This window comes from Akebia trifoliata, chromosome 13, assembly GCF_017979445.1.
Source record: "Akebia trifoliata isolate Shusen 1 chromosome 13, ASM1797944v1, whole genome shotgun sequence".
NCBI lineage: Eukaryota > Viridiplantae > Streptophyta > Magnoliopsida > Ranunculales > Lardizabalaceae > Akebia > Akebia trifoliata.
The window spans coordinates 21,256,544-21,282,092 of record NC_141387.1 but is presented as its reverse complement, the minus strand read 5'-3'; the positions used below and the strand labels follow the sequence as shown (position 1 = coordinate 21,282,092).

At 35.9% G+C, this 25,549-nt stretch overlaps 1 protein-coding gene across 1 annotated transcript in view; it reads right to left on the bottom strand.

The window, feature by feature from the left end:
- Nucleotides 1-25,549, bottom strand: part of LOC147388069 (WD repeat-containing protein 26 homolog) — a 39,463-nt gene that overhangs the window by 5,296 nt on the left and 8,618 nt on the right. Inside the window, exons 2-3 of the mRNA XM_086421084.1 lie at nt 17,622-18,497; nt 623-724 (exon numbers count right to left, since the gene is read on the bottom strand). Of these exons, the coding sequence (XP_086277210.1) occupies nt 623-724; nt 17,622-18,398 (879 nt within the window). The 5' untranslated portion in view covers nt 18,399-18,497. The remainder of the gene's footprint in view (nt 1-622; nt 725-17,621; nt 18,498-25,549) is intronic.

The window sequence follows — 25,549 nt, the reverse complement described above, 5'->3', positions numbered from 1 at the left end:
AGAAGCCTTACCATATATTGTTCTTCCTTTTATTTGAACAATTCCTTATCTTGATCTCCTGTTAGGATCACTTTCTTCAATACCGCTTCTATAGAAGAAAACTCAACATAAAGGGAAAAAAAATAGAAGATCTGATTATAAATATACGGTATAATGGAACAAGAATTGTGTAGCTGAACCCAAATATTTTGACTACGATGATGGAAGGAAAACATGTGATCCATTTTAATGTGGAATTATCCCACACTTTGCCATTTCCCTTTTCTCAATAATCTTTGACCTAATATATAAATGCAAAATATTACTAAATCATGAAACAAAAATTTCAAGTAGAACTAGCCAAGCATAAGCAGAACAGCATAAAGAATCAAATTGTGAAGTATACAGGCATACATGCACTTTGATGCAACCCTAGGAATTGAAGTGCAGTTAACCCCAACCAGAAAAAAAAAAAAAAAAAAAAAAAAGACCAACAGGAAACAGAATAAAAAATATAACAGTTCCATTTTTAAAAAAAGATTGCCTACTTAGGAAAAAGAGGCAGCCAGAGAGAGAAACGGACAGACATATAAGATATAGGACAGAACAATTTCCAATCAAAATTTGAAAATAAAAAGGTCACCTCCCATATAATTGCAGAACGATCACTGGATGAAGAAGCTAAGTATTTTCCGTTATGCGAAAATTGCAAAAACCAGACTTCATCACGGTGTTCTTGCAGTACCTGACCATTCAGAGAAAAACCAAAACACTCAGACGATAACTTCCACAAGATTTGAAGAAACAGAATCCATAGTGTCAAATGTTAGTCAAGCGTGCAGTTCATTTAAGGTCAATAAAACATCTAAAAAAAAGTACTTCAAGAAGGCCGGTGGTAATGTAACAAATTCAAAGGCAGTTTCTCATCCAATTGGAAACACAAAATTCACAGTGAACCTCTTGGCAGCGGATCTTTCTGTTGTCTCAGGAGACAACAAAAAGAACAAGATTAAAAGAATTGAAAAGAGAATTATACAGCCCCATTAACTTAAGATCCCACTTAAAATCAAAATCCTCAAAGAATAACCATTACACACAATATCCAGCTTGGACAGCAAAAAGTACGTAGATTCAGATGTGCCTTATTGTGGAAATAAAAGTATTAGTGTGCCAACTGGTAAGAGATGTACAAATGATCTATGAAGAACCCAGGTAGTCCCAGAGGTGGAAAAGAAATAATGTAACATCCTAAAAATTCATTACATGTTTCAAGGAATAAATTTAATGAAATTGGTTGTTTATTCCTCAAAGTTGTGGTAGGAGAATGTTTGAGTCAATTAGATCTTGTCATTAGGTTTAGAAGAGCCGAGAAACATAATTTGGCGTGAACCTGATTTGATGGTTTAGGTTAATTGGCTTAAAAATATATTTTAAAAGAAAATATATAAATATATGAAGAGTTAATTGATGTTCATTTAAAAGAAAACTCATCCCAAAGGAGCTGAATTTAAAACTTGTTTGTCCTGATTTGAAGTTTTGATCTCTTTAGGAAGTGGACTAAAAGTCGGGCTATTAAAGAAAAGATTCAGAACATCAAATTTAGAGGCCAAGAATCAAATCCAAAGAGGTAGGGAACTTTCAATTTCTTAATTGTAGCCGCCCGTAGCTTCATTTTAAAAATGCTTTCAATTCAACGTAAATGAATTATTTCGATGTTTATGTTCAATACATGAATTTTGCAAAATTCATACATTTTAGAATATAATTATGATATATTGATGTTTACTTATGTTAATATAGCATGGTTCTAAGCTAATCAAGCATAGTTTATGATTAGTTAGAAACATATTTTGATTAACCATTTAGTTTAGAAATATAAATATTATTGTCGAAAAGATAGATTTTTGGACAAATTTTAGATGAAAAATATTGAAAACTAAAATAGGTTTTTCTATGATTTCGACTAATCATACAGAAAAATTGTTTGATGAAAAACTGGATATTTAGTGCCCAAAAAAATTCAATGTGATTTCAAGACTTTTCTTATTAATTTCTTAAATAAAAATTTTAAGTTTTTGACTGATAGGCAAAATGATTTTCAAAAGAGATTTTGGTTGGTTGTTTCAAAGTCACATTGGAGGTGTAATTGCTTGTATTATTGTACTGAGAACTTTGTTCTCAATTTGTTGATGTGTATGGTGTATGGTGTATGAATAGCCATCTACATAAGATATAGCTCGTGTGATCACGAGGTGTGATTTTTTTAACTAATTATAGCTTGTGTGATGTATATGGTTTTAGCTAGCATGATTACTAGGTTTTACAATTTGATACAGTTTTACCTTGTGTGATTGCGGGGATGGACGTTGTCTCAAGAAGCTATATACCACAGGAAGACTGGGTATTCATTATTCATACTGGGTGTTACTTTTCAATTTGATTTATGTTCTGAAAAAAATAATAATAATTATATTTATTTTATTTTAGAGATCAATTAAAGGAATTAGAACACCTACAAAAAATAAATTATTTTCACTTCCGAAAGGACATGTTATTCTAGGATAATCGTCGTGATGTCTGATTTCTTATGTAGTATGGGATATAAAGATAGTTGTATAAGGATAATCGTCGCGATGTCTGATTTCTTATGTAGTATGGGATGTATAAGAATGTAACATCACACTAGGAATCTGAGAAAGTCTTTTCTATGTTTAATAGAATATAAGATAAAAAAAGATAGTTGTATAAATGATAGAATTTAGGGATAATTAGTATAAAAAATATATATTATTTTTTAATTATTAAAAAAAATTAAGATTTTATCAAAAAAGTAATAAACAAGCGGTCCAACTGCCAGATTTCAAGTTGACAAAAATACCCGCTCTAAATTTCAAAGTTTTAGAAATTTTTTAGAGTTGCGATAAACTGACGCACTAAGACTTACGCGGTGATGACACTGTTGACATGGCATGTGCACAAAATCACATATCATTTTCTTTGGAAAACATAATTTATAATTTATTACATAATTTAATATATATATATATTATATATATATATATATATATATATATATAGATATATATGGGTCAGGATCAAGGGCCATATGAAAAAACATATGTAGAAACAATGTAACATTAATAAATTTTCAAAATATGGATTAGAAGTTTTGGATTGAGCTGATTTTTTGTGAGGATGATCTCTATGATGGGAAGATCATCCGAAAAAAAAATCAGTCCAATCTGAAACTTCTAACCCCATTAAAAGTGATTTAGAATGTGGACCGTCGATATTTTGCCAATTTTTATTAATAATTTGTAAATCACTTTTGATGGATTTAGAAGTTTCAGATTGAGCTGATTTTTTGTGAGGATGATCTTCTCATCCTAGTGACCCCATCCTCGCAAAAAATCAGCTCAATCCAAAACCTCTAAGCCATATTTTGAAAAACCATTGTTTTTACATATGTCCCTTGAACCTCCCCTATATATATATAACATGTAGAAATTCTATTAATATAATTGATTATATTATTATATATAATAATACATAATTTATACTTTATATTATAATTTAATATATATTTACTTTATATACTTTAGATTATATTTATCACATAAGTTACATAATTTATTATATAATTTATAATTTATTATATTATTATATTATATATAATTTAATATCTATATAATAAAACACAACTAAGTTGGAACATTTGTGTGACACAAACATCCAATCAACTACAGTGTTGTGGGAAACAAATCCATTTCACTCTCCCGCCCACACTCACCCTCTAATTTCATTATCCTCTTTCTCTCTCTCTCTCTTTCTCTCTCACAAACATACACACTTTGCCTTCAACCTCTACTGTAGTTGAATACACAATTTTGGAACCTCTAGTGAGTCTCTCTCTCTATATTTCATACCAAACCTCTGCTTCAGTAGAATATAGATTTGTCTTCACACTTGCTTAGCTATTTTGGCATTTTTCTACAGATTGTCAGAGTTTCAAATTCAGGTTACCTCTTACACTAACTTGGTGAAGGTTGGTCAAGCTTAATTATGGTTTCTTCTTTAAAATGCCTATCGCCAAGCTTGATCTAGAGGGTTTTTTAGCTAACCTTAACTCTGGGTAACACTAATTCTCAACCTTCCTTAAAAAGCTTATCTTCAAGCTTAATTATTATGCAAATAATTTTTTGGATTTCTTCCCCAAAGGGATTTAAGGAGGTTTGAAGATGATGGGTTTAGGGTTATTCAAATGGGTTTTTGTTTCTATGAAAGGGGTTTCTATCAAAATTTTAAGGGGGTTTTTGGTTTTTTATTTATGAAATTTCAAAGGGGTTTATGTCTCTCTTACAATTATTTGGCAAACAATTGAACATTTTAATTTTTTCCCTGATTGAACTATGATTTTCTTTATTTGAAATATTATGCTTTAGTTTATTCTTACTTCAAAATTGTGCATTCTATAGGTGAATCTCCCATGACTCTTTTTTTTCCTCTTCCCCCCCCCCCCCCCCCCCCCTCCTCCTCCTTTTTTTCCCCTTTCAATTATTGCAGCAAGTAAATGAAGCACTTAAGTGGTTTCCTTTAGACGTGCTTCTACTAGTTTTTGAAGTACTTGAATGTTTTTTTCCAAATGCCATTCACTTAATTGCAATTCGTCTATTGGTTTGAAAATTAACTAATAGCTAAAATAGGGTTTTATCCCCCACAAACATCCAAATAGTGGAAAACAAATTCCATCGTTTTTCCTTTCCTTTACTATGAACTCATCTCATTCGTGTATCTCTTCTTTGGCAGGGAATTGCAAGGTCAAGGTTGAAGGAAATAAAGTCATCTACAAATAATCAAATAGGAGCACTCTTCGAATTTCAATCTTGGACCTATAAAAGATCTAAATAGCAGGTATAATTTGCTCTAAAATTGAAGTTAGTATATTTGGCATCATTTCTATTAAAGTTCTGAAGGTATGGTTAAGGTTTTAAATGCAGAATATTATATTTTTTACTTCTAAATACATATTTGATTATCACCATGTAGTTGGGATTATTGTAGTTTTTTTCTTCTAAATACATTTTGATTATTGCCATGAAATGGTAGAAGCTTCTTCAAAAAAATTCTCTTTTAGTTAAAGAGATTTTTGGAAGTTTATGATAGGAAGGGTGGAAAGAAGAACTATAGATAGATTTTTTTTTTTTTTTGATAAGTGTAATATATTGATAAAAGAGGGATAACAAGATACAAGGAGGCTGAGATGGCCTCTAAAAAGCATAGAAAAGAAAATTCAAGAGTCAAAGATCACATAAAGAGTTCCATCTAAAGACAAAGTCGTCAAAAGTGATTCTCACAAAGTCTATGTTTTGTTTTGACCAAATGTACATCAAGCCCAAGATCTCCAGGAAACCGTCGTGAGAGCTTCTACTCCTGCTGTTGAACACCTTGTTATTTCTCTCGGTCCAAACCCCCCAAGCAATAGCCGAGGGAAGCATCACCCAAAGGAATCTTTTTCTAGTGGGAAAGGCCTTACTGTCCCATTCTTCTAACAACGAGGAGAACTTACGAGGAAAGACCCAATTAATTCGAAATAGATCCAAGAAAAAAGACCAAATAGTATAAGAGTAAGAGCAGTGAATTAATATATGATCAACAGATTCCCCATCCCTCAAACAAAGGGGACAACAATTTGGAGTGATCCAACCCCGAGTGATCAAGTTATCCATTGTAAGAATCCTCCCAAGGGAGGCCAACCAAACAAAAAAGCAGATTTTAGAGGGAATTGATTTGGACCAACTGAAGGACCTCGTGAAAGATCGCTCGACCAAAGGGATGAGTGACCTATGAAAGGATTTGACAGAGAATCTAAGGTCCTTAGCCCTCATCCATTCCCACCTGTCCTGTTCGCTGTCTTTGAGATGAAACGAATGCAAGAGATCAAGGAAAGATATCACCTCAGTTAGCTCCCAATTGTTGAAGTTTCTCCTGAACCCCAGATCCCAGGTAGAGCTGGACTCGTTGCGAATCACACACTACTGGATCGAGCAGTTCTTTTTCAAAGAACAGGCATACAAGAACGGAAATTGAGCTGCCAGAGACAATGTACCGCACCAACTATCCTCCCAGAATCTGATTTTGTCCCCCGTGCCCACTTTGAATCTAATCCCTCTCTCAAAATCCTCACTCACTTTTAGAATCCCCTTCCAAACACTACACCCATACGAACCTTTAGCCTCACCACTGTACCAATCTAGTCTCTTTTCCCCATACTTAGCCACTATAACCCTCCTCCATAGACTATCCCTTTCCTCACCGAACCTCCACAACCATTTTCCTAAAAGCGTTCTATTGGCTAATCTTAGACCCCTAATCCCTAGACCTCCGTTCTTCCTGGGTGTGCAGATAACCTTCCATTTAACCAAGTGGTACTTCCTCTTACCATTCTTATTATTCCACAGAAAATTTCTCATAAGCCTTTCCAACCTATTTTCAACAGACCTAGGAAGCGTGAATAGGGAGAGAAAGTAAACTGGGATACTCGTCAATGTACTTTTAATCAAAGTAACTTTCCCTCCTTTAGAAAGATATTTGGCTTTCCACATGCTCAATCTCTCAATCACCCCTTCCCAAATTTTGACACTATTGTAGGGTGCTCCTAACGATAATCCCAAGTCGTGGGTAAAGTGTCATATCCACAGCCCAAAGTTGCGGCCATCAGATGTATGTCATTCATATCACCTACTCCAAACAGCTTACTTTTCTGCAGATTAATATGTAATCCTGAAATAGCCTCAAAACAACATAATAAAACCCGTAGAACCCTCACTTGATCCCTCGAATGTTCCAAGAAAATCAATGTATCATCCGCAAATTGTAAGTGAGAGATCAACGGACCATCATTCACCCTAAACCCCGAAAGCTTACCTAACTCTACCGCTTTTCGAAACAATCTACCCAGGGCTTCTGCTACTATAAGGAACAAAAATGGAGATAACGGATCCCCTTGTCTCAACCCTCTCGAACCCCTAAAAAAACCAGCTGGACTTCCGTTAACAAGAATCGAGTAGGACACTGTTGTGACACATTTCATAATCCAACTGATCCACTTCACTCCAAAACCCATTCTCCCCATCATATATTCTAAGAAATCCCAACTCACATGATCATAAGCTTTCTGCAAATCTATTTTCCCTATCATTCCCTTTTTCTTGTCTTTGATCCTCGAGTCAATACACTCGTTAGCCATCAAAACTCCATCAAGAATTTGTCTCCCCTTAATAAAGGCCCCTTGCTCGTCTTCGATAAGCTTGGGGAGAACTACTTTCAACCGTGCCGCAAGCACTTTGGATATTATCTTGTACACCGAGCTCACCAAGCTAATGGGTCTGAAATCCCCTAACTTGTCCGCCCTTGCTCTCTTTGGGATTAAGGCCACAAAAGTACTGTTAAAACTATAATCCAAACACTTCTTATCTTCCAACTCCTTAATGACTTCCATGAAGTCCTTTGAGACAACCTCCCAACAATGTTTGAAGAATTCCATAGAAAATTCATCCGGCCCCGGCGCCTTATCCCCACTCATCGAAGCAAGAACTCCTCTAACCACAACCTATCTTCCTGATTTAACGCTTTAAACTCCAGATTATCCGACCGGGGTCTTGAGGGTTCCTTTTCCTTGTACAAATCTTTGTAATATCCTACCACACCTTCCCTAATCTCCTCTTCTCCTACCACCATGGTGTTCTCGATGTGCAATCTATCAATCTGATTACTTCTTCTATGCGAGTTGGCCACTTTGTGAAAAAAAATTGTGTTGTTATCCCCTTCTTTCAACCATTTGATCCTCGATTTTTGTTTCCAACTTATCTCTTCCATAAGCGCCGTTCGTTGGAATTCCAGTTTCAACTCCGTTCTTTTGCCTCTTTCTTCCAAATTCAAATTTCCTACCTCCTTTTTGTCCAAGATGTCAATGTCTTTCAAAATTTCCTTTTTTTTTCACATCGATTCTTCCAAAGACCTCTTTGTTCCATACCTTGAGCTTTTCCTTCAAAAACCTGAGCTTATTCTTGAATACTCTGCCTGGATTCCCTAAGGAGGGGCACTCATTCCACCAATTCCTAATAAGGTCTACAAAGTTGGGTTGGACTAACCACATTCTCAAATCTGAAAGGAAGAGGGTAATTTCTAGGGTGTCCAGCTTCCAGGACGATAAGAGTGTGGTCAGAGACTGGGCTAGGACTCGCCGAATGAATCACATTTTGAAACTTTTCCTCCATATGTTATCAACCAAAAACCTGTCTAATCGAGACATCCTTGTATCACCTTGATTATTAGACCAAGTGAATCGTCTACCCAAAAGAGGAAGGTCCATTAGGCAATGTCTTCCAATAAAATCATTGAACTTTCTCATGCCCTTAGAGATATTTAAGCCCCTATTCTTCTCATGGGTAAATCTGATAACATTGAAATCCCCATCCAGCACCCAAGGTTTCTCCCAATAACCTGCGACATCTTCAAGCTCCTCCCAGAATTGCTCTCTTTCCCTATTGATGGTTGGCCCGTAAATCCCTGAGAACACCCACTGAAAGTCATCATCCCTGTAATTGCATAAGATAGAGACTGAGAAAGCCCCTACCAAGTAGTCTACCACTTGAATCAAATCTTTTTTCCACATCATAAGAATCCCACCAGCTGAACCAATAGCCGGGAGGGCTATCCAATCAATGTTTCTCCCCCAAATTTCCCTAATGATTTTGTCGTCACATTTATCTAATTTCGATTCCTGAAGTGTAACAATTAGGGGATTTATACTTCTAATAAAAGCTTTCACTGCTGCCCTTTTTCTCCTATCACCCAACCCTCTAACATTCCAAGATAAGACTCTAAGCGACATTGAAAACCAAGGAAGACCCATCGCACCCAGAAACAACCTACCTCTTCTCCTTCCTAACCACTTCCTTATCCGTTCGTGGTCTGAGTAAGCTCCTTGTCATTTCCAAGGGGGCGACTACCACCAACTCATTGCTCTCCCCGTCCCTATAACTTCGAATTTCCTGACTATTCTCGGATTCTAAATGCTCGTACCTCTCCTCAATTCCGTACGTTCCATTAATGCGATTAAGTTCCTCCTCTAGAATAGTTCTTTCTCTCCGGTCCCCGACCGCTACTCTCAAAATCAGGGATGATTCGCTCAATTTTGTAAACAAATTCATTCAATTTTTGCTAAAGATCCTATAGATAGATTGTATCATCTCTAATTTTTATTTTTATTTGGAGAGCTATCATGGTATCAAACTCAAGGTGATACTGATTATGTCAATCAATTTGAAAATAGGGTTGTCTGATCTTCTCCATTGATGATATTTTATTCTTTTCCTTCTTAATTTGTGAGTGTAATTTTAGTCCAGATTGGGGGACGAGTATGTGAGATTATCCTTAAAGCTAATTGAGCATAGTTGCTTCATATTTTGACTATGCAATATTTCACAAGAGGTTAGGGGAGGTAGTGGTTATACTCAAATAAATCCCTATATTCCTCGATGTCTTGCCTTTACAAGCTATTCAAAAAGAGGACCAAAACAATTGTGCTGCAAATGCTCTCAAAACTATTAACACGGATCCTTCATGGTACACTCAATATCACTCCAAAACTAAACATTGTGAACTTTTTAGCACTTATGTAATTAATACATGTATTATACACTGGTATATGCTAGAACTCTAAGATTTCCAATCGTATGAGGTCAACACCATAACCTACACAATGAAACATTTGGTGTCCCAACCAGTTTGTTCTCATCATATATATTGGGATGGATGAGACTCATACTTCTTGATGATGATGATGATATATACATCCAAAATAAGAGGCTCCAATTTGAAAATGAAAAAAAAATATGTTTGTGAATAAATCAAGTTTTGTTTAGCCAAATTTGTCATTTTATTCACAAACAGAACTTGAAAAATTCAGTTAAGAAACTCATTTGCTCCCTATGTGTAGTTGAGATTTTAGCTCTCATTGTTTTTCCTGTCATAACGTGTATTGCAATCTTTGATGTACTTAAGATTTTAGCTCTCATTACATCTATATTCTCATCAAAGAACTTATTGGAAGACTCCCAATTACCCTTGACAATGGTATCCTTTGGCAATCTTTGATCCTTTTTTTTATTGAGGTTGTGGAAATTTTCTTTATTTTTATGGAATAAAGCGTGCGGAGAATGAATTGGATTTTTAAAGGAAATTTTAATTTATGAACCTTTGCTTTATTTGTTTGTGGTAATCTTTTGTATTTTGATGGGAATAGAGCCCTCATAATTTAGAATATGTTTGCAGACATTTGTTCTCATCATATGAGGAAGGCGACACTCCTGCACCTTCAAATGCATCAAGCGTACTAGCACCTTGTACCATGCAGTGGTTCTCATCCCAATGTTTATCCCCCACGTAAGGGTTGAAATTAATCCTACACAAATCTCCATGAACAATTTCAAAGTTATTTCATTTTTATTCCTCCCGTACCAAAAATACTCATCCAACTTTATTATCTTTCTTCTTCTCTTTTTTAATAATACCCTACAAACTTTATTGCATTTTTCCAATAATACCCCTATACTTTTTTACCTCCTTAATCCCAAAGAGAATGACTGTGTCACCATGACGTAGGCACGGGAAAACTTTAGTATATATATATAAACATATAGAAATCAACGGATCAAAAAACATGTAGAAATCCTATTTAATATAATTATAATCATTATATATAATTTATAGTTTATATTATAATTTAATATATAATTTAATAGGGGAAAGTTCAAGGGACATAAGTAAAAAACATATGTAAAAACAATCATTTTTCAAAATATGGGTTAGAAGTTTCGGATTGAGCTGATTTTTTGGGAGGATGATCTCTATGTTGAGAAGATAATCCTCACAAAAAATCAGCCCAATCTAAAACTTCTAACCCCATCAAAAGTGATTACAGAAAAGGCCTAGCATCGAAAAATATAAGGGAAAACGGATGCTTAGATACGAAGAGTGGGCTGATATTTTGGGATGTGACATTTCCATAGGGGTTGGTATTGCGACAAGGCCAATGTTAGATGAAGACACTTGTCCAATCGATCTTACTGAAGATGAAAATATAGATAATCTTGGTGCAAGGAGTCAACCATCCATCCCGGTTGGAGAATCTAATTCGCAAGTAGAATAACAGAGCAAAAGAAATCGACAGAGCATCTCTGTCTTACATGAAGATTTTGTTAATGTCATGGATGGCATGGAAAAGATTGCAAATGCGTCAAAGCATGTAATAAAGATTCAATGACATCTTAGATGGATGCGGCAACAAAAGGGATTGAAAATATAACATTTATCGACGTGGTTGTAAAGATCGAGGCATTTGAGATAATTTCGAAAGATGAAGGTTTTGCACGTGTTTTTATGGACATGACAAACATGAACTTGAAATAGACTTGGCTAAAGATGCACTTAAACCAAGACGGATGATGATTGAAGATTGCTAAGTGTGGATCTCATTAGTAATATTATTTTTTTACTTGAATAAGGAACATTGTTTAGTTTATTTATTATTTACTTTTTTGCCAATTGGGCATTTAGCTGGTAGATTTACTATTTTACTTGAATAAGGAACATTGGATCATTTATTTTTGGACAATTTTACATTTAATTGGTAGGATTTACTATTTTATTTGAATAACGAATGTTGTTTCATTTTATTGAGAGGGTTTACTATTTTATTTTATTTTGAGTAAGAGTTATGTGATTAGACCCATAGATGAGTTGATTGACATACTATAATGCAACTTTCAAGTCATGGGTCTAAATGTAGATTATTTATTAAAAATAATAATAATAATCTATCAACTCCAATTCCAAGTTGGTTGTCCAAATGTCGAAGTTGAAGTTGTGTACAATTCCTTAACTGAATTCCCACGGACAACCAAACGTTGAAGTTTATTTTAGGAATTGCAACAAAATCCACCAATTCCAACTCCAACTCCCACTTACAAACACACCCTTAGTGTCTAGTGCCCTTTCTACTCACAATTACTTATCTCTGGAAATTGGCATTCTTTTCTCCATGTCCCTTTAACAACTTACCCAATGAAGCAATGTCTCCTTTAACTTGGAGAACACATTTGAAACTCCATTCAATAAACTAGAGTCCTAAAATGGAAACGAGCTTACCATCCCACCCATAGTTTAGTGCCCTTTTTACATGCAATCACTTACCTCTCAATGCTAGTATCTTGTTACCCATATCTCCACAACTATTGAGCAATGATAATCTCCAAGATATTCTTATCTCCTCTCCCTCCCACTCTCTTAAGAATACAAAGGAAACTATAGTATCTTTATCAACACCTCCTTACCTCCTTTGGACAAGACTTCCAAAAAGCAACTCTTCTACCAACACCATCAACAAGAAGATCTCAAACAGCCTTATACCTATATTTAGCACCTATGGGGAGGCCTAAATACATTGTAGGAAGTGTTCCAAGATCACATTCCAAACTATTAGCCTATCCAAATTCTCACCTCCTACAAAAATTTTGTTCTTATCCAAGTTGATTCCAAACCCTAAAATTGTCTCTTAATAGTGTAGCAAAACCCTTAAATATCTCACCTCACCTTTAGAAACTCACAAACATAAAAGTGGCTGCAAATTATAAATGGAGATATTCATAACCCATTAGAATGTCAAAATATCCAGGAAGACCTCTATCACTTGGACATCATTTTCTCAAGAGCTTCCACCATTATGATAAAAAGGAATAAAGTGAGATCACATTGCCTAAGGCCCCTCAAGCTCTAAAAATAACCGGCAGGGGAGCCCTTATTTATTTCAAATAACCTCTATTTGAAAAGGAGTAAGCATCTGCCTTTTATTTATAAAGCGATTTTCATCAAGAAGAGAGGGTATGTCGATTCCCCCTTAAAGATCCATCTAAACTATTATTGAAAGCTAATAACTTTAAGTTTGAGACATCCATGTCTACAGATAAATAGAAGAATAGGCAAGGCAAACAGTTCTCTCAACATTGGAAGAATTTGAGTGGACTTCTTTAACTCTCAAAGATGTAACAAAAGATAATGGGGGGAAATCATTTCGAAGGACACTTTTCTCCTCTGGAGGAACCAGAACTATGGAAAAACAATAAGATCATTCAAATTGACAACAATAAGGTCATCTTTTTCCCAAAAGGTAATAAAGCAAGCCAATGGGGAGTTAATGACCAGATTGGTCCTTTCAAGGTAAATGCATTGTACTCGAGAATCCAATTCAAACAAGCTTACTATTGAGTAACAAGGATGTTTTAGAGCTTGGGGATGAATTTGGTGGTAAGATAGGGTCATGCAATATCATTTCAGTTCATTGTGGAAATATATCGAAGGCCTTCAGTTGCGAGAGGTTACCAATCATGTACGAATTCTCGAAAAAGTTTTCTCCATGGGGGGGGATCTCAACAGTAATGTTGAGGATTTTGATTGTCTCAAACCAATTTCTCTTATACCCTTTGAGAGTAATAGAAGATTAACTATAGATAAAAAGAGGCAATGTCAAATTTGCTTCTTAGGATGCAATGGACTGTGGAGCAGGATACCAAGGTTATTTTTAAGCATTGGTGGCCTTAGCACATTTGAGGGGACAAGGAATGCAATTGTACACATTAAATGTGGAATCCACGTGTCTTCTACATAATCAAATTTATGGTAGATGATTTAATTAGTATAGGATAGGGACAAACATTTTATGTCGCTGTGGATGTGGACAGGGCATAACTTATATATGTTGATTCAGCTAAAGCATACATTCAAGAAGTTTCAATTTAAGATGTCACCTTCAAAAAACATTCGGGAAAATCTAGCATTGGCAAGATTGAAGATGTTGGCAATGACCAAAAGCATGGGATGCGGAAGCACGGAAAGGAGGAAGCCATGGTTTTTTACTATTTCTAAGAACTATTGACTTTGCCCAGTGTTTCTCATTTTGGTAACAATGTCACTTTTTTAAATGATTTTCTTGATTCTACTATGAGGGACAAGTCAGGCCTTTACACCTCAAATTATGGTTACATTTACAGCTCTTATTTGATTTCTTCTCCCCTTAATGAATTACATTCCTAAATCCCAATTGAATTAACAGGGTTCAAAAACTCTACTTTTCTTTTTAGTTTGTGTTATATTATTTCCCAATTTTCGGAACAATTTTACATCCTAGTTCAATAATTGGCTAGAATTTTGGGAAACATTTGTAGGTGGGAGGGGTTGATTTGTGGATGATCAGACAATTTTGGGTCTTAATTCGTGTACTTCGGGTGATAATGAGAACTCAATTCAGATTGAAAAATTGTAATGACTTATCAGATCATAGTTCTCGGAAGAGAAATAAATGGTTATTACTTGGGAGAGCCTAACATTATTGTTTTCAAATAACAATCCCAATGATTTTTCATTATCTACAGCCAAAATAAGGGGGTGATTAGAGGTAATCATGATGAGAGATCTGACAAATTAAGAAATGAAAGTCGAACATATTCGTGGTTGAAGACAATCATCATGAATAAAGTCATATCACAATATCTCCTTTTCCAGTAAGTTAGATAGATTGTTGGCTATTATCAGACGCATAATAGGTTAAAAAAATGCAATAAAGAAGAAACGAGCATCATAGATGACCATTTCCTCTCCTTGGTGAAGGTAGAAAATAAGCCAAAGGGAAACCAACTTGTGATGCAGTTGAAAAACATGAAGAAAAAAAAAGAGGATAAGATCACAAGGTGGATGTGAGTGTCCCCTAAATATGATATGTTTAAAGTAGGGAGAAGCCCATGGCTCAAACTCAAAATAAGAGATAGGAAGTCTATCATAGCCAAAGAAGTTGAAATTTCTTAAGTTAATTAGAGACTTCTTGTTGACAATGGGCAAGCAAAGGACAAGGTCCTGTGGTAGCCAATAAAGTTGAAAATGATATCTTCGGCTTCAAACATTAGAGACCTAGGAAACAAAGAAAAAAAGTAATAGCGGTGAAATGCTTGACAAAATTTGTGGTGGCCTAATATAGTTATTTTGCAAGAAACAGTGCATGAGAGTTTGAATAAAGGAACCATTTTGGATTTTTGGAATTCCAAGGTGGTGGGTTGGTGTGACCTTCGGGCTACAGGCACGACAAGTGATATTGTAATATTGTGGGATAAAAATGTGATCTTAATGGAGGACAACTTAGAGTCGGCTCAGAGTCCATCTTGTGTAAATGCATTTCCAAGGATTTTTATTGGGTTTCTAAGGAGTTTATGGACCTTCTGATGGTAGTTATAAATCTCAATTTTCAAATGAAGGCAATGTTGTAGGCATGTGGATGTTTCTCTTGTCTTTGGAAAAGAAGGGGTAGCAATGTGACAAGAATCATACGGGATTTTGGAGTTTGTGGATTGTAAAAAGCTTATGGATCTCCCATCCTGATGAGTTATTTCAAGTGGATGGCTCAAACAACGGGAGAGGAACAATTCCCCGGGTTAACAGTCGAGATAGAATAGGTCAGATGGGGAAAGGGATTTAAGGAGCTTGTAAAAGTATGGGAGTTTCTCCTCTCTTTCCCGATATGAAATTAAGTATACCTCTCTCTTAAGGTTGATTTGCTTCGCACCCTAAAAGTAGACAAATAATGGTTAGCGATTTTGGACATTTTCCAAGTGAAATGACCAATCCTTGGGGCATCATTTTACCATTCCTATACCTGTTTCAAACCATGCCCACATTTTAAGGATTTCCACAGTAGAATTGCTCTATATCCCTAATGGTATCTGGCCAAACTTCATTAAAGTGGAAGAACGATGATCGACCTCATTTGAGGGTTGAGTGGGTGTGTACTTTCTTTGTAAGATTAAAGCCATAAAGGAAAGCTTGACATAGAGAGGAATTTGGATGCGTTGAAAAAGAATGTGATTTTTGCTCAAATCCGAAAGGTTATCCTTGGAAGAGAGGTTAACAAAAGAAATGGTGCAAAGGAAGAATTCCAAAATGTCTCAAAGTTGGAAGAAATTTGTTGGGGAAAAAAAAAAAAAAGCAAATGTGAGACGACTTGAAGAAGGAATAATGAATAATATATTAACCGAGCTTATGGGGAATGGGAATTTTTAGAGAGGGATAAAACATTAGGGAAGGAAAGGTACACTTTTATGCCAAATCGTATCCGCCACAAAAAGTTATTAGTTCATTTTGAAGACTCCTACTTGATTTACCAACCCAAATCAAAGTTTTTGGTTGGAAAGAGCTTTTGAGGATGAGGAAGAATGGGACAACATTAAACAAATGGATGGAGATACAGCACCTGGATCCAGCAGGTCACCAATATATTCTCACAATGCCCATCTAACATGGCTAGATGAATCCAACAAGTCATTATTGTTGTTCTCACAAGCGCCCATCTTCGCAGACGCTCATTTGCACATTCTTAGCCATAACTGCATGCTTTCTAGGCGACCGTCTTCTCAAACACTTAATGGCTTCTTGATCTGCTATTAGGCATAGCCACCCGCTTTCTCAGACGCTGGTCCTCTCACATGCTTATGGATTTCCTAATGCGTTCTTAGTCATACTCATTTTTCTTCCCAAGAGTTCATCTTTGCATACGCATATTAGTTACTTGATACGTTTTTATCCATAGCTGATTGCCCTCTCAAGGCATATTAGTTACCTAATGCACTCTTAATTTGCGTGTCTTCTCTAGTGCTTCTGAATTATATGGCATGCTCTTAACTATAGCCCCAACTTCTCCCCCACATGGGGGGGATCTCTTCTGTCCCTATCATCCTCTGCTTTCCCTCTTCCTCTCTTGGAACTGAATCTTCGTCCTCTTCCCCTTCATCTTGCAAGACGAGAGCCAAATTGCAGTCTTCTCGGTTAATGTGGGATGTCAAATCCTTCTGACCTTATCCTGTCCATTTCATCAGCTAAAACCATATCCACAAACACACCGAGTAAAATGAGAAGATGTGCACCTTGATTATTGGAGCACGGGTGCAATGGAAACAATTGATGGATTATGAAAGCCCTATTTTTCCTACATTTGCAAATCATGACTTATGAAAATAGATCTTAAATAAAACCTATTCTATGCCCCATGTCCTACATAATTTATGACCTTCATCAAATGGTTCTATTCTTTGGGAATGATTCAGCTAAAGTACAACTTATTATTGGAACTATACAACAGTTTGATGCCAGTTTACAGTATGTGCACATTTAAATGTGCTGCTAATTTTCAAGTTCTTTTACTTACATTCAGTGAGTAGAAACAGTCCACTTAGTGAACGAGTGAGTTGTACAGTCAATAGTTTATAGGTTCAGCCAATTTTAGGCAAAACATTCAGCTCAAAGAGATCTTTACGCAAAATATAAAATGAGAAATTCCAATCCAGATTTTATCGTTGAATTGAAATATAAATATTTGTAAACTTAGTTTTAACGAACCACGTGAGTTGATTTTGCAAATGAATAAACCAAGCTAGAATTCTTTTGTGTAACAAATGACTATAAAATACACACAGAAGTGGGAACCAAAGGTAGAATGTTAGGCACAAGAAACTAAAATATTCAAGTAAATATAACTCACTGACCTGTAATGTTTGGGTAGGTATCTGATCTCTTCCACACTTATGATCTGAGTACAACGACGGTACACTATCCAAAGAGTTGTGGAAAACACAAGCTTCATATTGCACTTTAAGAACCTGTTCAACTAAATGTTCCAATCTTCCTTCAGGTATCATAACAGTAGGGGGAAGAAATTTCTGTAATTTTTCCAGAAGATTTGACCTTGACTTTGCACTCTTGATATCTCGACGCTGAGAAGGGGACACAATGCAGGCAGAAAGTTCATGCACATAGTTCTTGTTAATGCAAATAGGTGCAATGTCATTCCTCAGAGTCTTCAAAGCGTCTATGGTTCTTTCCTTTTCAAGAAACTCAAGGAACTTCTGCTCAAATATCAATAACAAAGCTGACTTCAGTGTGGTTTCATCCAACTTGTCAATTTTATGCAATGTTGCCACACTTTCGTCCCACCTCCCATCAAGCACTTGTTGACTAAACAAATTCACGAAATTGGAGTGTAAGGGTATTCCCGACTCTTCCTCTAGAAGGGCCCCACTCTTTTCATAACCAAGAGAGTATAATGCCTTGGTTATGATCCTGACGAATTCTACTCTTTTGATAACTCCTTTAGAACCAACCATCTCTTCATCCCCTTGGGGCACTAGAGGTCGAGCCATTGAGTCTCCCAAAGAGACAATAAAAGGCTCCGTGAGAAAGTTGTTTTGGGGGACGCTCCTAAATTCACCTGAGGACAATTTCACACGTTTTGAGCATGGCTCATCGTCCTCCACACCTCCCATGAAATGCCCAAACTCAGCCCATATGTATGTATGTATATCCAACACGGATGAAAGTAAAAGTCAATGTATAATGAAACAAGAGTAAACAAAGTGTTGTCCCTGCATAAATTATCCCAAAAATAAAGGATTATACAAATCCAGAAAGCTACATTTAAGAAGTGGAAAGCAGATTCCAGTTAAAATATGTCGATGATTCCGATTATGTTAATATATGAATCAAAAATAACAATGGAAATATTTGAAATGAGAATCAAATAACATTGATGCATCAAAGATTATGTCACTGATTAATAGCCCCCTAATTGGATTAGAAGACAGGCAATTGAACAAAATAAGTCATTTTAGAGAGATTCTATGCCACACCAACTTTTTCTAATGCTACCCCAATTCATATGTAAATCACTAAAGAACTAGCAAGCATCTTGGGGTGGCTTTAGCAAAAGTTGGCGTGGCAATCAAAGCCCTCTTGTTTTATCCTGTATGGAAAGCTTATTTGAATCAAGCAAAAACTTGTATAACCAACTATGCTTTCAAAAGAGCTTAAATCAATCCGAAAAACCATGACAACACAAAGTCAAGTTGCGCAAATCACTAGAACCCACAAAATAATGATAAGGGTAATGTCCATGAGAATATTGTTTATACAACAGTTAATGGCCTGTGATAAAATTGTGGCACAATTTGCAGTTCCAATGATTCAAATGGAAGTACTGGGAATCCATATAAAAAATTCAACTGGGGACATCTTTTCTAAGAAGAATAATTACATAATGTGCTCATTCATTTATACATAAATGTGGGGAAATAGTGCAAACTTCACTTTCCTCGTTATGATAAAGAGACCCATTTTGAAAGTTTGCAATTTACAAGTAGCACCCAAAATCAGACTAATAATGTATAAACTGTAATGTACTACACAATAATTGAATTCTTAATGTAGAACTAGAACCCATGTCATTGATTCTCATCCTATAGGGACTGAGTGTTATAAGAATATCCATCAATAAAAAGATCACCCTATCATGATCATCCCATGACTATTGATAATAAATCAGTTTGGATGGCTATGTCTCTCACATGCTTTCCGACTTGCTCCCACACAAAACAAGATAGCAATAATTAATAAAGTAAGTTCTTCACAACCAAGTTGACAAAAAAGTTCTTGATATAAGACTTAAATGATTATGATTGTTGGGGGTTGGATTTTTGGGTTACTTCTGCATCGAGATGATCTCAATCTTTGACAGTCCAATCATCACATGCACAGAAATTGAAAAATAGAAGAAAAGGGAACATTTTTTATAAGGTTCATCGCCTAAAACAGCATCTATGTCCCTGGGTTCAAGAGAGCAAATCCAATCATCTTCAGCATAGTACAAACCATTCTCCACAAGCATTGGCCTCTTTGGGTCCCCCTTCCCCTATGGGAAAAGAGCACTTTAAATACATAAAACACATAGGCTAAAGACTGCAACAATCCCTTCTTGAATCAAGGAGTTCACTCCCCTTCCAACCCTATTTCCTTTTAAATTGGACAGATCTCCTCTTCTAACTATATTTCCTTCTAAGATAGATTCCAATTTTAATTTTTTTATCTTCTATATTGTGCCACATGGACATCGAAAGGCAAGACACTGTATTCGAACCTTGGGATATGTGGCATCCGACCCCAGAATGTGCGATGCTCGGTCAATGTGCAACATCTGATCTCAAGATAAATATTGCCCAGACTCGAGATGTGCAAGTCCTTTAATGACTCTCAGGGAACCTAATGCATACAACTCGAAGTGCCACATGTCCAACTAGATTGAGTGCATACTTTGTGCACCAACAATAACCCTCCTCAGAGGTGGAACTTGGCAGAATAGCTGAGTGTAAGTGTGACGGCTCTACAAATCTGTAGTGAAGTTTGGTAACATGATTTCAAATGTCGATTTAGTAAACTACTACCAAAGAGCTTCATATTTCCAAAGAAAGTACTCTGTTATGGTCTTCTTTTCGTTATAGGTATTGCTTTGAAAATTTCAGAAGCCCTTGATACGGATGGTGAATAAGAAACTCAAGCTTCTAGACCTATTATGGATTAAGTTCTCTAAATTTGTCTTCATCTGTCACCTTTGTCCATTGAAATTAGAACATAAGGGCTTGAAACTCCTAGGCTGTCCTTTGTCGTGAGATTTCTCACATTGCACACTTTACCAATGAGTGCTTGCCATCTACACCCCTCTACTAGCTAAAATCTTGACTAAACAAACTGGATTCAAGCGATAAATCAATTCTTGCCCCAACAAAAAAATGGTTTTCCCAGCCATGTAACAAAGAAAAATAGAGGTATGAATTTTCTTTTTTTTCTTTTTATAAATTTCATTAAAAGCATAATGAAAGAAAAGGAGGACGACATGGCCCCCTTACAATGGAAAAGGAAAGAAAAGGAAGCAAACACCAAAAATATAGCAAGCCTGTCTCAAGGCTAGCCAAATCCTTGAGAAATTACAAGCAACACAACTCCTCCCACTTGAAGACAAAGTTCTCGAAGAAGACCCCGTCAAAATCCTTGCATAACTTGCACTAATAAAATAACATCCCCAAAATCTCCAAGATCACTAGTTGAGGCATTTTTTCCTCTCCCTAAAACACTCTCCTATTTCTTTCTTTCACAATCCCCCAACAAACCATAGATGGAAGGATGGCCCAAAGGTATATTTTTTTGTTCAAGAGAACATTGTGATTCCACTCGACAAAAAGCCCCAAGGCAGTGTTAAGAAGCACCCAATCCACTTGAAAGAGAGACAGAAAGTGATACCAAATGCCCGAAGTGAAAGAACAATGAACCAAGGATGTGATTCACAGGTTCCCCATTATTTTTACAAAGAGAGCAGAAATTTGGGGTTATCAACCCATGAATCATAATGAATGAGAAAAACTTTACAATGAAATATATATATATGGGGGAGGGGGGCATTCAAGGGACATATGTAAAAACAAACATTTTTCAAAATAAGGGTTAGAAGTTTCGGATTGAGCTGATTTTTTGTGAGGATGATCTCTATGATGAGAAGATCATCCTCACAACAAATCAGCCCAATCTGAAACTTCTAAATCCAACCAAAGTGGTTTACAAATTATTGGTAAAAAATCGACGGTCCACACTCTAAATCACTTTTGATAGGGTTAGAAGGTTTAGATTGGACTGAATTTTGTGAGGACTATCTTCTCATCATAGAGATCATCCTCACAAAAAATCAGATCAATCCAAAAATTCTAACCCATATTTTGAAAAATGATTGTTTTTACATACGTTTTTACTTATGTCTCTTAAACGCTCCCCTATATATATATAATAAAACACAGCTGGGTTGGTACAGTTTTGTGTTTTTTGAGTTGGTGATAAATGTCCCCTCAACTACAGTTTTGTGGTTGGACAAAGCCTACACCAAAAAAACTTTGTCTTTCCTCTTCACTCCCTCTAACTTTATTATATCTCATCTTTAACCCATTTTATTGTTTTTTTATTTTTTACCTCTCAACATCAATTTTTTTTAATAACAGTAGGGTCCACTTTTGTGGGATAAATCGCTCATCACCTACAGTTTTGTGGGATAATATCATTCCCATCACCCACTTTTACCCCTTTAACCTACTTCATTGTTTTTCATCTTTGGCCCCTTAACCTCAATTTTTTTTAATAATAATCTTCCAAATTTTATTTTTTTCACTTTTACTCATTTAACCCTCCCATCAAGCTATAGTTTTGTAGGATCCAGTTTATTTCCTTTATATTTCACCCCCTATAACTTTCCTACATTTCCTCTTACTCTTTTAACCCACTTTATTGTTTTCATCTCTTACCCCTTTAACCTTCAGAAATTTTCAATAATACCCCTCCAACTTTATTTTACCCCCTTAACCCGAGAGAAGATGTCCATGTCGTAGGCACGGGCGAACTCTAGTGTTTATATGAGAGAGAAAACCAAATCAGGTTAAGCCCCTAATTTTCCAATTCATCATATAAGATGACCAAGTGTGAGAAGACACATGAAGAATCGTATCCCACTGGTGATGCCATAGATGTGGGTGTATATTTTGGGTCTTGCATTGATGCCTTGTCGTTCCCCTATGATCTCAATCATTGAGGAGAAAAGTTCAATCACCACATGCACAAAAAATAGAAAAAGAAAAGAAAAGGAGAATATTCATCACGAGGTTCGTCACCTAAAAGGACAACTATGTACCTACTAATGTTTAGAAGAGAAAGAGAGAGATTTAGAGAAGGTTAGAGAGAGGCTCAATAGAGAGTTTCTATGAGCCTCCCCTCTTATATTTATATAAAAAAATTAGGGCTACAATTAAGTGGGACATGTGAAACTGGAAAAGACCAATTTGCCGCCCCACGTCCTATTCATACCAATAAGACTCTCCCTCAAATTGGAAGTCCAACTTGCAACAAACTAAAGAAACTATTAAAGAAGAGAAAATAAAAGAAACTAAAAGAAAAATAACACTCCCCCTCAAGCTGGAACATAAATATTAAGTAAATCCAGCTTTGAGCAAATAAGACTGAGGCGACTATAGTTAAGTGCCTTAGTGAACATATCCACCAACTGATTTTCAGACTTCACGAACGGTGTACTAATTTCCACACATAAAACTTTGTTTCTAATAAAGTGACAATCTGTCTCAATGTGCTTTATTCGCTCATGAAACATAGATTGAAAGCAATATGAATTGTAGCTTGATTATAACAATATAATCACATAGGAGTAGCTATCTTAACACCCAATTCTCCAAGAAAATTCTTAACCCAAGTCAGTTCACATGTCATAAGAGTCATTGCTTTATATTCTGCCTCTGCACTAGACCTTGCAACCACATTTTACTTATTACTTCTCCAAGAAACCAAGTTTCCTCCCAAGAAAGTGTAATACCCAGATGTAGACTTCCTATCAGATGGATAACCTACCTAGTCAGCATCACAATACCCCTCTAAGTCCAAATGATCTTTGGACTTATACCACAAACCACATCCTGAATATCATTTAAGAAATCAAAGGATCCGAACAATAGCTTCCCAATGTGGAACCCTTGGCGGTTTCATAAACTGACTCACTACACTTACTGCAAAAGAAATATCTGGATGAGTGATAGTCAAATAATTAAGTTTACCAACTAGTCTTCTGTATTTTCCTAAATCATCAAACAATTCTCTACTATCTACTATAAACTTTGAATTAGGGTTTATTGGGGTATCCATAGGTTTACTTCCCAACATACATATCACATCAAACAAATCAAGAACATACTTTCTTTGAACCAAGTTAATACCTTCCTTGGATCTCACAACTTCTATCCCTAAGAAATAATGCAACTTACCAAAATCTTTTGTCTGAGACTGTGTCTGAAGGAAGGCTTTTAGCTCTCTATTCCATTAACATCATCACCTGTGATGACTACATCATCAACGTAAACTACCAGAATAATAGTCCCTAAAGAACTGAAGCAAACAAACACAAAATGATCTGTCTGACACTATTTCAACCCAAATTGAACTACTACCTCACTGAATCTCCCAAACCAAGCTCGTGGAGACTATTTTAGGCCTAAATGGCCTTTTTCAACTTACACACCATGTTAGACTCTCCCTGAGCAACAAAACCAGGAGGTTGCTCCATATACATGTCCTCCTCCAAATCACCATTCAAATAGGCATTCTTAACATCCAACTGACATAAAGGTCACTGAAAGTGGGTAGCAAAAGAGATGACAATACGAACAAAGGTCATTTTTGCCATAGGAGAAAAAGTTTATGAATAGTCCACACCATAAGTCTGAATATAACCTTTGGCCACAAAGCGAGCCTTCAACCGCTCAACAGACCCATCAGGCAAATACTTCACCACATATACCCAACAACAACCAACAGTGTGCATATCAACAGGTAAGGACACTAACTCCCAAATACCATTATGATGAAGAGCATCCATCTCAACCTCCATAGCCTGTCTCCAACCTGAATGAGACAAAGCATCCTGTACACTATGAGGAATAGACACAGAAGAAAAGAAACAAAACCACAATACAAAGCAAACAAATGAGATAAAGAAACAAACTTAGAAATAGGGTGCTTACTACAACTACGAGTGCCTTTCCTTGTGCAATTGGAAGATCAATAGCAGAAGAAGTGCTAGATACTTGATCTACAGACTATGAAGACGATGGTAAGGTGTCTGCATCTAAAGAAAAATGGGGATTTGAAGGTGCCAGTTGCTTCCTATGAACATAAGTGAGTGGAAATGGAACAGTGGAAGATAAATCAACCATAGGAAGAGGAAGAGCAAACAAAATATCATCATACTGTACTAGATTTGTAAAATATGATACAGAATCAAAAAATGTAACATCTACACTAACATAAACACGATGGGCAGAAGGATCATAATAACAACACCCTTTCTGGGTACGAGAGTAACTTAGAAATACACATTTCACCGAACGTGGATCAAATTTGTCAAAACCAGGAGATGATTGGTGAACGAACAAGACACAACCAAAGATCCGTGGAGGTAAGGAAAATAAAGGACTCAAAGGAAACAGAACAAAATAAGGTCATTGACCATCAAGAACAGGCATAGGCATACGATTAATCAAATAACATACTGTAAGAATCACATCCCCCCAATAAGGTTTGGGAACTTGCATCTGAAACATTAGAGAACGTGCAATTTAAAGAATGTGTTGATTTTTACGTTCAGCAACACCATTTTGTTGGGGGTTTGTGTACACGAAGTTTGATGAATAATACAAAAAATGAAAGAAAGTCATTCAAAAGTCTAGAATCATATTCTTTAGCATTATCACTACGAAATAACTTGATTTGCACACCAAACTGAGTTTGAATTTCAATATAGAACAATTTAACAATAGAAAATAATTCAGAACGATCTTTAATTAAATAAAGTCATGTCATTCTTGAAAAATCATCTACAAAAGTCATAAAATACCGAAACTCACAACGGGAAACAATCCTATTAGGACCCCAAATATTAGAATGAACTAGATTAAACTGACTCGATACTCTACTAACGGACCTAGGTGGATAAAAAACACGATGATGTTTAGCTAACTGACATGACTCACAATCTAAAACAGGAATA